Raw genomic sequence first — 16,279 nt, 5'->3', positions numbered from 1 at the left:
CGAAGAGGAGCGTGATAATTTTGCAAGAGCGATAAAGAAGCATTACGCGCGAATTACATACAACATTTTTTCTACAACTGCCAAAACCTGTTAAATTACTTATATCGGCGGAGTTACAATTACCGACTTTTTAGGTTAAGATCTGACTTTTTGGCGAGCTGCTCACCTTCAGCTGATTAGTGAGCATAAAGAAACTCTTCTGCGCATGCGCGAATGATGAGCGAGCGTGAAGAAAGTCTACTGCGCATGCGCGGATGGTTGGCGAGCGAAAAAGTAGATTCTTCTCAGAAATAAGCTGTTTTACGAGGAGAATTGAGTATGTAAATTCTTTTTTCTACAACTGCGCGTGAAAGTCGGTGATTGTAACTCCGCCGATATAAGTAATTTAACAGGTTTGGGCAGTTGTAGAGAAATTTTTGTATGTAATTCGCGCGTAATGCTTCTTTATCGGTCTTGGAAAATTATCACGCTTCGCTTCGCGTCGCGTGATAACTGTTCAGCGCGAGCGATAAAGTCGCGCATCACGCTCTTAATACATAAATAGCTATTTTTACGCGCAGTTGTAGAAAAAATATTTTATTGGTGACGCGTCCACACTGGACACAGGCAAACATAATCAACACGGGCATAATAATTAAAATTGCCCAAACTCTTTCATCAAACATGTTGGTTGAACATTTGTTGAGTGTGGACACGACTTAATAATCTTATTGTTATTGAAGGAATGCAAATTTCTCGACTGAAAAAATCACGTGCCAGTTGGAAAGGCTTGAATAAAATGAGTAATTAGGGTATATTGAGAGAAGATAAGCATGAATGACGAAGCATGTAGAATACTTCATGTGTTTCCAGAATAGAATGACTAATGATGAAGAATAATTGAGAACGTTGTAGGACGAGGACTGAATCTGAAATAACATAGAAGATGAGAGAGTAGATTGAAGCATTAATGGAAGAAGAGTGTCCAGTCGAGGACGTGCTTGAAGTAGTGATGTGACGAATAGAAAGGTTGGGAAGTCGGAGGGTGAACTCTGTGCAAAGAAGAAGAAAAAAAGAAAGGAGTATATGAAGAAGAAGGAGAATAGGGAGAAGACAAAGGAGGAAATAAGAGGAGAAAAGAGGAGAGAAAGAAAAAGAAGAGGAAGAGAAATAAAAAGAGGGAGAAGTATAAAAAGAAAAAGAAGAAGACGACGAAGAATAAGTAGAAACAATGAAGGAGAAAAGAATGAAGGATTAAATAACCAAGGCTTTTATATTGGGTTTTCCATAAGAGCCGTGATAACCCCATAAAATCGTGGAATTATTATACTCAAGCAAACTAATTTTGACACCCATTTTTGGAATTTTATTAAATTATCTCCTATTATCTCCATTATTATATTCAAGTGTCCCCACACAGGGTAGCCTATAGGGAAAACATATTGAAAATTAGGGAACAATATTGAATTTTCTTCTATTTGGGATGTATAAGATTGATTGTTCACTTATTTCTCGAATAAAAGACTTTTTTAATGACGAAAAAATTTTTATTTTTGAAAATTCAACTAAGTCACTGTGGATGTTTTAGAACCGTTCCATAATGAAATAAAAACACAACATATGTCGTTAAATTCTACAATTATTTGAAAATGTGACCTGTATTGAGAGAAATGAAAAGAGGAATAAGTATTAAAAGAAAAAGAAGAAGACGAAGAAGAAGAAATAATGAAGGAGATATTCGTATATTTTTTCGTATTATTATAGAGAGTTTCGTGTGGTCATGAAACCATGGTCCTGTACCAAATAGAACTATAGAATTTGACAATAAATGTGTGTTTATACGAAAACATTTTTCTTTTGACAATTGAATCCAAAATAACTTGAGCATTATCAAATTCTGCATGATAAATTTCAGTGGTAAGATTTATAAGTCAAGTTTATGGTTCAAATTAAAAAAAAATTGTAACGTGCTCTAAATTTAAAAAATTAGATTAAATTTTTCATTTTCTAATTTTCTAAATTTTGCTTAATGGTTATGTGTTTTGTTTCGGTTTTGTATATATGTTTAGACTCTTTAACATCAAAATGAACTTTAATCCGGAATGAAAAGTGTAGATTTAAAGTATTATGCTCACTATAACCTTAGTGTCCGGTTTCCCATTAGGGAACTTCGGACTATATACGGCGAGGTGGAACTACCCTTGGATCTCCCCACCATTCAAAGCCAGACGCTAATAATAATATGGTTTGAATAACCAAGTTAGATGCCTCAATACTCTGAGACTCGTATATAAAGTCGAATTCATCCCAAATATATCAATGAACTCTATTATTAAGTAATCAAATATTATTCATTGGAAAAATACTCAGAAAAGAGTGAGGAAATGAGGGAGGTGAAGAGGAGATAAACACCAGAGAGACAATGATAGTGCAATATTTAGAAAGATACAGTAGATACAAGATACAAGATACAAGAGATAAGGAATTGAGAGGAAGAGAGATATATAACGGAAAAGTAAGAGAGGGTAGAGTTTGAACTATGTGAGGAATTTTCATCCTCAAAGCCCAGCTGAGGAGTTGAAATAATGGAAGTGGGAAATAGGGCATATAAGATAAAGCCGCCGGAACATATACGCTTGAGAAGAGAACAGGTCTCTTCCTCGAATGAAATAATTTTCCTCTCCTCCTCCTCCTCTCCTCTTCTTCACCTCTTCTTTTCCTCTACTCCTCATTCTACTTCTCTCATCTTCACCTTCTAATCATTATATTTCTCTCTTTTTACGTTTTTCCTCATATATACTACCTACTTTACAATACTAGTACTACCAATTCCTTATCTATTCTATTCCTACAAATTCTGTTTATTCTCTCCCAATCTTCATCAGTTTTACCCTTATACCTTTCTCCGCAACCCCTGATTTCATCCTTTTCTTTCTTCTTCATTTCACAGCTTCTCATCCTCCTCCATTTCTTTGTTTCTTGCGCCTGTTTCTTGTGGATCAGTCATCGTCATCCAGAAAACAGGTCTGCGTACCAATACCCTATGACATAGTGCTATTAAACACAATCACCATCAGATTATTGTAACTGTTGCTTTTGTAATATCTAGTATAATATTATTAATTTACCATATTATCTATTAAAAAAAATCCTTATAAACGTGAATTTTTACAAAAATCTGAATCATTCCTCGGAATCTTCCAAACGTATTGGCAAGCCGAAAAACTAGTCTTCACACACAGACCTCAGGTCCATGTGAAGATCATTCCTGTATTAAAGCACTGTCGATTCACGACTCTTCCCTGATGAGTTATGAATCTCAATCATGATTAGAATACTAATGATGAAGATTTTTTGAGGACCACTTTCTATTTGATTTAATTTTAATTATTTTGTTTGTGTTTTTTATTGTACAAAAATATTATCCTCATGTATGAGTTCTTGTTAGTGTATGTAGAACCTACAGCAGATTGTAAATCATATTGTTTTGTTTTTTTTTTGAGAAATAAAGAACTTTTTTAAATTGCATTTTTTCTCCTATATTCTTCCCTGATTCTCTTCTGTTAATGTCTCTAGTTCTGATGATATCTAATTAAAAGTTATCTATTCTGATCTTGAATGTCTGATTCTTATTTACTATTACAATTCTCATTCTCTACTCCTGTCTTCTCCTGAACCAATCACTTGAAGTTCCATTCATATAGTAATTTCTAAATCTAATTTCACCAATTCTTCCTCCTTTAATTCATCTCCTACACAATCAACGAAGTTTCATTCGAATCTTGATGTTTAGAGTGAATAATTGTCAGTGATTCTCCCTCTATCCATTATCTTTTTCTTTTCCATAGTCTCTTTATACTCCTCTCTACATTCTCCATTTCTATCCTTATTTTTCTCTCTTCTCTTTCCCAAAATTCCCCATTTTATACTTTCAACTCCATGCTACAAACCCATTTCAATCTTCTTCCTTCCTCTCCCACCACATGAACATATTTTTCTTCCTCCTCCAATCATTGTTCCTGCTTTTCCATGTCTCTCTTGATCCTCATGTCCTTCTCCAAGCAAATTCTTCTTGAGTTCATCTCCACTGTTTCGTATCCACTTATTCACTCAAAATTTCCTTCATCTTTCAGCCTTTACTCATCTTGAGGGTTGAGTGTAAGAGAGGGCCGACTGCGCCCTAACTTCGCCGCCCTAGGTGAAAATAAAGGCAGTCATTCAATTCAATTCATCTTTTGTATCTCTTGGTATAACTCCCAAATCTTCATCTCCCCTATCCATCCCATAAGATATTCTTTTCATTCCCATCCATCTTCTATTCTATACGTTACTTTGCTTGTCAAACGTCTTTCCACTCTTCAGTTATCTATTTCCTACATCATTTTTCTCCTTTTCTATTCATTTTTTTAAATAAGGAATAGAGAAAGAGAAGAGTTGGGGAAGAAGGAAAAGAAGAAGATAGAAAAAGGGATGGAAGGAGATGTGATGAAAAAGAAGATGATTTTCTCCTGTTAAGGGAATCTTCATCTTTATCTTCATCACATTCCCTTCAATCCTTTTTCCTTCTCCTTTTCCCTCTTCTCTTCCTCTAGAAAAAGGAATGGAAGGGATGTGAAGAGGATGTGATGAATAAGAAGATATTTTCTCCTGTTGAGAGAATCTTCATCTTTATCTTCGTCACATTTCCTTCCATCCTTTTTCTATCTTCTCTTTCTACCTCTTCTCTTCCTCCTGAAAAAAGAATGGAAGGGATGTGAAGAAGATGTGATAAAGAAGAAGATGTTTTTCTCCTGTTGAGAGAATCTTCATCTTCTTCTTCATCACATTCCCTTCCATCCCTTTTTCATATTTTTCCTCACCCCTCCTCTCTCCTTCAATTCCTCATTTTCCCTTTCCTTATCATATCTTGCACTTGATCCTTCATACAGCCAGGGAAGAACATTACTGCCTCGCAGAATAAGAGGCTGTTCTTTTCTTGTTTGCGAGAAATGAGGATTTTCACAACCCGGAAAATTGGAAATGTCAGGGAAAACCAGGTGGTCGCTGGGCGAATTTCAACAATTCCTGCGGTGAGATGATTTTCACTCGATCCTGTAACTAATCCTTGTGGAGATTGCTCGAACACGCTCCTTATGTATCCGAAGAGGAAATTTATTACAATACTTGGGCGTCGAATTAGTGATAATGGAGATTTATTATTCCATAATATTGTGATACTGTAATACTCCACTCACAACATTGTTTTCATTAAAACAGAAAGCCAAAAGAATTCTTGAAATTGAATGTGATATTGGAACGTTCAACCTCTGATATAATATTGAGAGTTTCCATTGCGATTCTGAAACTCACTCACGATATTTTTTATTAAAACACCGAAACCATAAGCATGAAAAGAATTTATAAAATTAAATTGCTGTATAATATTGATAGGTGAGATTCCATCGAGATTTTAAACTTCACTCACGTTTGAATTGTTTATCAAAAACATTAAAGCCATGAGATAATAAAACTCATTACATTGAATGATAATTATTGAAAGTTGAGATTTCATAAAGCACTATTGTATATAAGACAATGTGAGGGATGAATTGGATATCAATGAGAATCTATTCGCTTCTTCTATTGATTATTGTGATTTTTCACTTGGTTTTTCATGAGAAATCTTGAAGGATGATAGGTTTGATGCATATACTGCAAATTTTTATAAGAATTCTAAGCTAATATAAAAGAAAATAGGACGAGCCTCAATGAATAATTGATGTTAGTGATAATTATCACATTACTATATTTTGGTTCTGCAAAATTATTTCTTCATTTTGTGAATATTCCCTATAATAATGTGAAATATTTCTTTTATGTTTGGTTTTGAAGCAACTAAATTTAAAAATCTACTTTGTGAAAACAATGAAAATTTTGTGAAGTGAACAACTACAACACTTCTTAACCTATTATGAGACTATGTGTAACCTTATCTTAATTTTGGTGAGGAAAAGCACAATGTTATTTTATTTTTTCTATCCCTATCATTTTAATAATGTACTTATTGCATGAATCAATAGAGAATAAAGAATATTCAAACACTATATTACTTTATTATTATATCTCATAGCCATACATTATACATCATACAGGAATGAACTTGTTACTGAATATTATACGCCTGATTCGATCTAAAGAATATAAAACAAGATAAGCCTGGGAAAGATACTGCTTTGTCAATTCCTAGGCTATGTCTCTAGGCAATTCTTAGATTATAATTTCTACAGAATTTCAGAATTCAGACATAAATTATAAATTGAATAAAGAAAGAATAATTTTACTCGTGCATGATATCTACCACTAAAGATTCTCAACTATCTATCAAATGTTAGGAAAAATCTATTTTGTTAAATAAATAAAAAATGAAACTTTAAAAAAAAGGATGACTCATTGGGACATATGAATAAAGTTGAGCATTTGCTAATACTTCTAAAATATGGAGCATTCTCTATGAATAAACGTGAGCAAAACCTTTGGCTCATGCTCATAAAAAAAATAGTTTGAGCATTTGCTCAAGAGTAAAAGCTTTTGCTAAAAATTGTATGAATAAACTAGAGCATTTGCTCAACTTTTGAAGCAAATGCTTCAAAAAAGGTTAGTCCAGTCTAGAGCAGCTTATCACCTTTTGCTCATAGTAAAATGGCTCAACTAATCCGTATGAGGAAGAGGAAACTATACCAGATACGATCACAACCAATAGTTGAGAACTATAAAACTCTTATTAGATTCAACCATGATATATATCACCATTATCCCTACAAAATAATAAATACAAAAGATAGCTAGCTACCTGTCATAAAGATAGCCATCACAAAATAGGAAATAGGCATTTAAGAAGATGAGAGTGTGGACGATTATAAGAAGGCTATTGATATTATAAGACTATGCTGAAGATTATTATAGAGATGACATTTTTTCACGCTATTATTTCAAAATTCTAAACTCAACTAACCTAAAACTCTATTCATAAATTGAAAACAGAGCAGACGACGCAAACACAAGCGGTGCACCCTACTTGCATATTTAGCGCTTCCGTGAGCTATAAAAACAAACTAAAGCTACAAAAGCGAATCAGCTGATGAAAAATCTCTAAAATACGTGAGCATTTGCTCTGGAGTTCATGAGCATAAGGTAAGAGTATAAGGTAAAGCTTATTCATATAAAAATGAGCAAATGCTTTTGCTCATGAGCTAAACCTTATGCTCCATGCTCTTGCTCATGAGCATTTGCTCTGGTTTTATTCATATGGGCCATTGTGAATGAATCCTCTCCTTCTTATTATCTTTCACATCATTCTTCTTAAGTCATTCATGAAGACACCCAAATAACCTTGATGAACCTCAAATTATAAACGATGCACGGATACTGGAGTTTTCAAAATAATGAGTATAAAATCTCCATCAACCTCCACTTTTGTTTCCACTGAGAGAAATATGGCTCTATTTTTGAATGACAAAAGTTTTCCTCCTCCGAAGTCTGTTCGTTGAATGCGAAGAATACGCACTCATATTTTGTGAAGCTTTCCTTGGGCTTGAGAGGAGTAAAAATAAAAACTTTCACTGTTTTTCTCTCCTCTCCATTCATATCTTTTTCACAACTTTTCCTTGATGGAATGCGGACTCCACTGGGAATACATTCAGACATATTTCTGCATGCTTATTCTATTGAATTTTCAATTGAGTTCATCTCATCTTGATTCAATGTATCATCAAGTACTTGAAGCTCATAGTTTTTTGTAAGAATTAGATAAGCGATGAAGTATGGTACTATGGACAGTATATTCTAATTTCATCATAACACAAATCTATAGAGCGTAGTTATAATGAGCTCCATAAGAGCATAATGATAGAGCAGTCTTGTGCTAACATACTAATTGTCAACCCATATAATTTCAAGGTTATCTTCGAAAAGATTCATGCATGAGACTCAATGGAAACTTCATAATAAATTCTGTGACTGAAATTCCATAGTATTTATATTATAAGATTCCTTGTTATAAGACAGAATTCTGAACAGAATGATATTATAGGGAAAAGTACTCACCACTGCTCGATATAGGTTGTCTACTAGACGTAATGGATCACTCACCTAAAATAAAACAGAAACATATTCAACATGAGAAATGGAAGGAATAAGTTCTTTATTCGAAAAAATATAAGATGAGATTTCACAGAAATGGTGAAGTTTCATCCGTATGTGAATGTGAGATTCATAAAAGTAATACGATATGTTTGAATATTATAGATCAAGGAATAACGAACTAAGAGTTCATAGAGTAGAACTAGGAGTTTTAATAGTGAAAGAGTAAATGGAGTACTCTAGCTGATGAAAAAATTGTAAGATCAATTCCTTGGATCATTCCAGGATAATTCTTTATTGAATGAGTTGTAGTTGGAGTACATTATCATTTTGAATAGAAAATATCAAAGATTATATCACGTATCATAATAATGAAAGACAAGAGTTCATTGAAAAAGTTCTCGAAAATAATAGATTCTGTGGTATTAATAATTTATCACCGTATGAAGAAGTTCAGTAGGCCTGCTGTGAAGAGTAGCTGTTCAATTAGCTGTTATATGGATAACTGGTAGGATGAAAGTGTGCATAAATTTTGTCAAGGAAAACCAAATTTCCCTTCAATTCTTTTATCAACAAATTGGACATCAAAATCGTCCTGGAAGCTCACTTGCAGTTGGACATTACATTTGAAGGTACATCAGCTAATGGTAGATTTTATTACTTCTAGGAACCGGAAATGACTATATAATATAAGTTGAAATGAAATATATATTATACTATATCATGATATAATGATCAAATCTTATGAGTTGAATGGAAGCTCACTTGAACAGGAACATTCCATATGAAATTACATTAGGAAATGGTGAATTTGATCAGTTTCAGGAGCCGAAAATGATTATATCATATAAGTTGAAATTAAATGAAAATTATGAAGTACCTTTTTTACTTTCCTTGCCCTATTATCATAGGTAAGGAAAGTATTGTTTCCAAAAAAATAAAGGTACCCCAATTTTCAAATTTCTATACGTTTCAAAAAAGTCCAAAGAGTCCAAAAAAGTGTTTTTTATATCTTATCAATTCACACATGATCCGAAGCTTGTAAAACTGAAACATGTGAATTGATGAAAATATGAAACAGTCTACTCGCGGATTTCATTCAATTTAAACTGATATAATTCTTAATTGATATACTCATTCTCGGTTTCTAGGACACTCATTGAATCGTCTGTTAGCTTTATGTATCATGTTTCGGATCAGAGTCATTTTCAAGTACAAATGAAATGTTCGATGAGTGATCAAAGTGAATGGATGATAATATTATTTATTGAGAGATCATCAACATAATCGTCATAAATTAGGCTTTTCAAGCCTGTTCCGGTGTCCATTTCTTCCTCGGTCTACCAATACTTCTTCTGCCTATTGGCTTGTGGAGTAGGGCATGATGTAGATAATTAAGATAGTTCAAAACAAATTGAGATATATTCCGATTCATGCTTGTGTTTATTTGCATGCATCCTCACCTGCCAAGCCCATCCTCCGGTTCGGGCAGAATGATCCGGGGCAACACAGTGGCTACCTTCCGCCTTGTGCGCAGCGTCTGCGTGGAGAAGTGCCAGCGATCCAGGGTGGCCGCAGACGGAGTCACCGGCAGCCCAGGGAACGGCTTAGTCGGGCTGTGTGGCGACAGAATCGTCAACCTTCGATCCCCGCCGATCCCCGGCAAACCTTGCGGAAACAACGCCAGGTGTGTTGGTGCCTTGGTAGCCGGCCGGTAGCGGGGTCCCAGCAACCTCAGTTCACGCTCGAAACTCTCCAGAGATTTCGCCGGTTCCTGTTTTGTTGATGAACTGGCATTGTTGCCGGTTTGCGAAGACGCGATCCATCCTAACCTCAGTTGTTGCCCGGCGTTTGACCTCACATTATCATGAGATCTACTCAACCCCTCCCCACCGCCACAACCTTGAACCTCCAGTAAATTATTCCCCTGATCAACCATGCTCTCCTGGAAGGACAACGACCGTTCCCCCAGGATCTCATGACTCACATTCAAACTTGAAGACCTCTCCCCAATTATCTCATGACTCCTAGAGAGTGGCCCCTCACGTCGCACCCCCAACAGATCCGTACTCCTCGAATAGATATTCGCTGAAGATGAGGAGGAACTAGAGGTCAACGACCCTTCAATAGACGTCGTGCTATACGTGTTGTTCTTACTACTATCTGAAGATTCCTGGCTGCGTGAGAGCTGGGAAGTTGTAGAGGATTCCTGTACAGATAGTGATCTATTTTCCTCGGAAATTATCCTTCTAGGACCAATCCTTTGAGGTAGGGACATGATCCTGTTCTGCCTTGATGCCCCGAAAATTGGATGATGATTTCCTTCATCTGGTGGGGGTTTCTTCATCAGAAACGAAGCAGAAGATGTGGATACTGTGGATGTTGTTTCCTCTTGATGTACAACCTGGGACTTTGTAGATACTACAACCCCAACTTCTTGATTCTGTTTCTCCTCCTTGACACACTCCAACTGTTTAAACTGTCTGTCATCAGTCATACTCTGTGTCAACGATTTAGCTCGATCACTGGTTCTGCTTTCCTGATAGGTTTTGCGATGATCTGTGGATGAAGACGTTGACGCTCTCACTGTTATTCTCTCCTCTGACAGGGAACCTAGCGATGATTGACGGCTGACCGTTGTTGAAGAAGACTTTCCAAACTCTTTCAGTCGCTCATCAATCACTTCAATGACTGACGCCACTGATTCCTCGTCGATACTGGTTGAGCTCCATTCACTCCTGCCCTCCATGATTTCATCCTCCGGCTCGGTAACCAAGGGCTCTCTTGAATTGCTCATTATGCAATTATCCAATTGTCCAATCAATCGATATTCACTCAATCACTTCTGCATTCAATTAGAATTGTTCTCTTGCTTCTCATACGTTGTTACTGATCAATTGTCACTTATTTGATAAAAATTAAGTTCAGTATTCAAAGACATCAATGTTCAGTCAATCAATTCTAGATTTTAATAAAAATTGCTGTCCTGCTCCTTCTAAGGAGTTACTATTATTACTCATTTGACAAAAATTAAGTTCAGTAATCAAAGAAATCACTGAACAATAATTATTTGAGAAAATACTGTTCAGTTGTTGTGCACTTCTGTATTCAGTTAGAAATACTCTTCTGCTTCTTCAGAGAAGTTACTAATCAATAAGTGTCTCCCATTTGACAGAAATTGAGTTCAGTAATCAAAGAAATCAATGCTCGATACTCAATGAACAGTTATTTGAAAAAATACTGTTCAGTTGTTGTGCACTTCTGTATTCAATTATAAATGTTCTCTTGATCCTTCTAATACTGATCAATTGTGACTCATTTGACAAAAATAATTTTCAGTAATTAAAGACATCAATGATCGATATTCAATGATCAGATATTTGAAAAATACAGTTCAGTTGTTGTGATAGGAAAACGATGCTATTCAGTAGTTTGTGAATATTATGTTCAAATTCTTGTGATAGAAACAATAATGTTCACTCATTTGAAAGAATAATTGTGTTCGCTTTTATCATACTAACAATGATATTCAGTAATTTGTGAAATCGATGCTCTAATATTTTTGTTCTGGAAGCATAAACACCAAATCGATGTTCTTATATTTTTATCTTGGAAATATAGATCCTAGTAGTTTGGATAGCAAGTGTTCAGTTTCTATTACAGAAACTTTTCTGTAAATTACTTAAAGGAATTTTCACACCAAAATCTTCAAAATATCACATACACTGTCGTCTTCTAGAAGCATTCAAAATTCTTCAACTGATCTCCACTTTTAAAATATGACAGGAGCCTTGAGTATTATTTTAATGCAACTTCGAAATTAATCATCAATTTTTCTGTTGGAATAATTCTATGGAATACAAAATACAAGTTTTTTTTGGAAGAACTTTGGAACTATAACATCTTGGAGATAAGCAGCTTCTAAGTCAAGGTGGCTTGTAAAACACTATTCATTATTGAAGAATAGTTGAACACTAGTTTTCTATTCTTGCTTAAAGATAGACTCAACGATGATCACAATAGTCTCAAAACCAGATCAGTTGGTCGTCTTTTAACTTTTACAACCCAAAACTTCACTTAAATAATCTTGAACAAGAATACGTGACGGTTGAAACCTCCTATCAAGTCTCTCGGAGTTTCAAGTTGTTAAGTTTCGAAATAAAGTTCTCAAGTAAGTCACCATCAAGCTTAGCTGACATTTCAACAGATAAAGTTTTTGCGAGGTTACAAAGCTTGATGAATAACTGTCAAGTGGGACAGAGAAACTACACAGTTCGGTTGCAATTGGTGTATAATGTAACAAATTAAAAGTCAGTATCTTAACAACATGTTGAGAAGTTCTACCCAGAATTGAACTTGATGTATAATGAAACAGTAACTGTTTACTGCGAATTATTAGAGATATTACCAGCTCTGAAGAGAAATTCGCTGATAATCAAGGAATTTGAACAAATAATTAATTATTCAAACCATCACAAGCCAGTCGTATAGATTACTTCACGGTCAGTTTTATTTTATGAGTTTTATAGATGCATTTTATGATTTTCATTGATGTATTTCATGATTTTTATTGATGTTTTTCATACACAATAACGTCGATGCTATTGATAATATACGGATGTCTCTTGTATTGTTTTCAGGAATGAACAAAGTACACAGACATTTCAAATGGATGTAATAGATGTGTCAACGAGTAAGGAACGTACCAAGAAATAAACGTTGAATATGACTGAACTCTTATATTTTGTTTCTGTATAAAACCCTGAAAACTGGAGAATAATGGAAAATATGCCTCCAAGTCAGAACAATACAAATATTGTAATTAAGCTTTCTTACCGCTCAGATTTTGAATTTAAAAAACTTGGATGAACTCATTTACTTTGAATGAGAAATGAGTAAGATCTTCACAGCAGAAAATTATTCAAGATTATAACCCCTCTCACTCTTTTCCTTCTCCTCAGTTCATGACTCAAGAAAAGAGCGTACTAATTTCTTTTGAGAGAGAGTGTTCTGAGGCTAGAGTGAATAATGCATTTTTTCAAGTGAAAACGGATGGAAATTTTCCACCATCCACTCACTGTGGTCTCCTTTCCATTCAATTTTCCCCGGGATTTTCTCGAGGTGACGATTTTCCAGGAGTTTTTCGGAGGGGTGATATTGATGAACCTATTTAGAGCACTGTTTTCCTCCTTCTGTACACATTAACGAATCCTTGGTAACTCGTGTAACATTTTTATACTGGTAAAAGCTCGTTAGTTATTTTATTCTCGAAAATCTTCCATTTATACTAACAATATTATCATTTGTAGTATTAATAAACTGAGTCCATATTTGAAGATCGTAGATGAAAAAATCACATTCAAAACATCAATATTGTTAATGAGTTCAGTACTTATCAATCAATGTATAATTGAGTTCTCGATGTTTTGCAATATAATTAATAAATGTAAATTGGGAATGAAATAATATCAGAGAAGATACGGTAAAGTGTGATCATCATCAAAGTTCTCAGACATAAGTTTGTTTATTTTATTCTCTATTTTGAACTGATCTGACAAATTACACTTTTCGAAGTCACTGAGTCAACAAAGAAAATCATTGTTCATGAACTTTCATGGGAAATGTTTCTTTGTTAAATAAATAATAAAGTTTATCAAGCACTAAACATCTCGGAAAGTCACTTTCACCATAATAGAACTGAATGTCTTTTTGTTGCCATCCGATCAGAAACCTGAACAGAAGAACTCAATTATTTCACGAGGAAGAAATAAGGAAGATCGGCATTGTCATAAGAATACCTCTCAATCACATATAATATTGATTTCTGAGTTCATTTTCCATGATATCGAAATTCCTAGGATATGAATTTCCATACCATGGAAAATGAATTATTGAATGTAGATAAAATTATTGAATGCACTTGTGAATTAAATGCAGTCTATCAATATGTGACTGAGGGGAATTCTTATGATATACGTCTTGAAAATACTGTATTGAGTTGGGGAACAGTCTGGAAGTCCTGTTTGAAAGTAACTGCTGGATAAAGGATAGCAAATATACCTTCAGAGATATTGTAGAGTTTATCGATGACAAATGATTGTTCCTAATGTCATCATTCATTCAGTCATGAACTTATAATGGGTTTATTCAATCCACCTCTATAAATTGAAACGGAAAAATCTCGATTCACTTGTTTGTTATCTTAGTGGGCTAGTCGCAACATCACAATTTCACTGAAAAACTATAAGTCAATTCCCACAAAACTCTATAATACGAAACCCATCTTAGAATTCCTTTAATAATTATCAAGCTTCCAAGTATAAATAATCTACTACCAAGGAAAAATAATTCTACATGTGTCATTGGTGATGAATTCATAACCATTTGGGGACTCTCAACTTTTAATACAATCTTAGTAATTTAGGACGTAGAAGGATTGTCAATTGACCAGTCTTAAGCTAGATTGTCCACAATATCATAGACATAGACATGGACATAGGAGATTGACATGGGACTCAAAATTGGACAATAATCATGAAGGGTAAACATAACCTATTTTTGGACAATTTCTATCTAAATTTGAGGAAGGAACAGTTCTGGGCTTTAAGCCTGTTGTTCCTTCCCCAATCATTCTATCATTCTCAACTATGAATGATTGGGAAAGGAACAACAGGCTTGAAGCCCACAACTGTTCCTTCCTCAAATTTAGATAGAAAATGTCCAAAATTAGGTTATGTTTACCCTTCATGATTTTTGTCCAATTTTGAGTCCTATGTCAATCTCCTATGTCCATGTCTAAGTCTATGATATTGTGGACAATCTAGCTTAAGACTGGTCAATTGACAATCCTTCTACGTCCTAAATTACTAAGATTGTATTAAAAGTTGAGAGTCCCCAAATGGTTATGAATTCATCACCAATGACACATGAAGAAATATTTTCTTCCTCTGTAGATTATTTATACTTTGAAAGCTTGATAATTATTAAAGGGAATTCTAAGATGGGTTTCGTATTATAGAGTTCTGTGGGAATTGACTTATAGTTTTTCAGTGAAATTGTGATGTTGCGACTAGCCCACTAAGATAACAAACAAGTGAATCGAGATTTTTCCGTTTCAATTTATAGAGGTGGATTGAATAAACCCATTATAAGTTCATGACTGAATGAATGATGACATTAGGAACAATCATTTGTCATCGATAAACTCTACAATATCTCTGAAGGTATATTTGCTATCCTATATCCAGCAGTTACTTTCAAACAGGACTTCCAGACTGTTCCCCAACTCAATACAGTATTTTCAAGACGTATATCATAAGAATTCCCCTCAGTCACATATTGATAGACTGCATTTAATTCACAAGTGCATTCAATAATTTTATCTACATTCAATAATTCATTTTCCATGGTATGGAAATTCATATCCTAGGAATTTCGATATCATGGAAAATGAACTCAGAAATCAATATTATATGTGATTGAGTGGTATTCTTATGACAATGCCGATCTTCCTCATTTCTTCCTCGTGAAATAATTGAATTCTTTTGTTCAGGTTTCTGATCGGATAGCAACAAAAGACATTCAGTTCTATTATGGTGAAAGTGACTTTCCGAGATGTTTAGTGCTTAATAAACTTTTTTATTTATTTAACAAAGAAACATTTTCCATGAATTTTCATTAACAATGATTCTCTTTGTGGACTCAAAAGTGTAACTTTTCAGATCAGTTCAAAATAGAGAATAAAATAAACAAACATATGTCTGAGAACTTTGGTCAAAGTTCTCAGACATATGTTTGTTTATTTTATTCTCTATTTTGAACTGATCTGAAAAGTTACACTTTTTGAGTCCACAAGAGAATCATTGTTAATGAAAATTCATGGAAAATGTTTCTTTGTTAAATAAATAAAAAGTTTATTAAGCACTAAACATCTCGGAAAGTCACTTTCACCATAATAGAACTGAATGTCTTTTTGTTGCTATCCGATCAGAAACCTGAACAAAAGAATTCAATTATTTCACGAGGAAGAAATGAGGAAGATCGGCATTGTCATAAGAATACCCCTCAATCACATATAATATTGATTTCTGAGTTAATTTCCATGATATCGAAATTCCCTGGACATGAATTTCCATACCATGGAAAATGAATTATTGAATGTAGATAAAATTATTGAATGCAC

General features: G+C 34.2%; 1 protein-coding gene across 1 annotated transcript in view; it reads right to left on the bottom strand.

Annotated features, from left to right (window-relative positions):
* The window catches only part of LOC111044032 (cAMP-specific 3',5'-cyclic phosphodiesterase), a 435,954-nt gene extending 424,925 nt beyond the window's left edge, over positions 1 to 11,029 (bottom strand). Inside the window, 1 exon segment of the mRNA XM_039439964.1 lies at positions 9,561 to 11,029. Within this exon segment, the coding sequence (XP_039295898.1) occupies positions 9,561 to 10,894 (1,334 nt within the window). The 5' untranslated portion in view covers positions 10,895 to 11,029.
* Between the last annotated feature and the right edge of the window lie 5,250 nt (positions 11,030 to 16,279).

The sequence above is a fragment of the Nilaparvata lugens genome, chromosome 13, assembly GCF_014356525.2.
Source record: "Nilaparvata lugens isolate BPH chromosome 13, ASM1435652v1, whole genome shotgun sequence".
NCBI lineage: Eukaryota > Metazoa > Arthropoda > Insecta > Hemiptera > Delphacidae > Nilaparvata > Nilaparvata lugens.
This window is presented reverse-complemented; position numbering and strand designations above follow the sequence as displayed.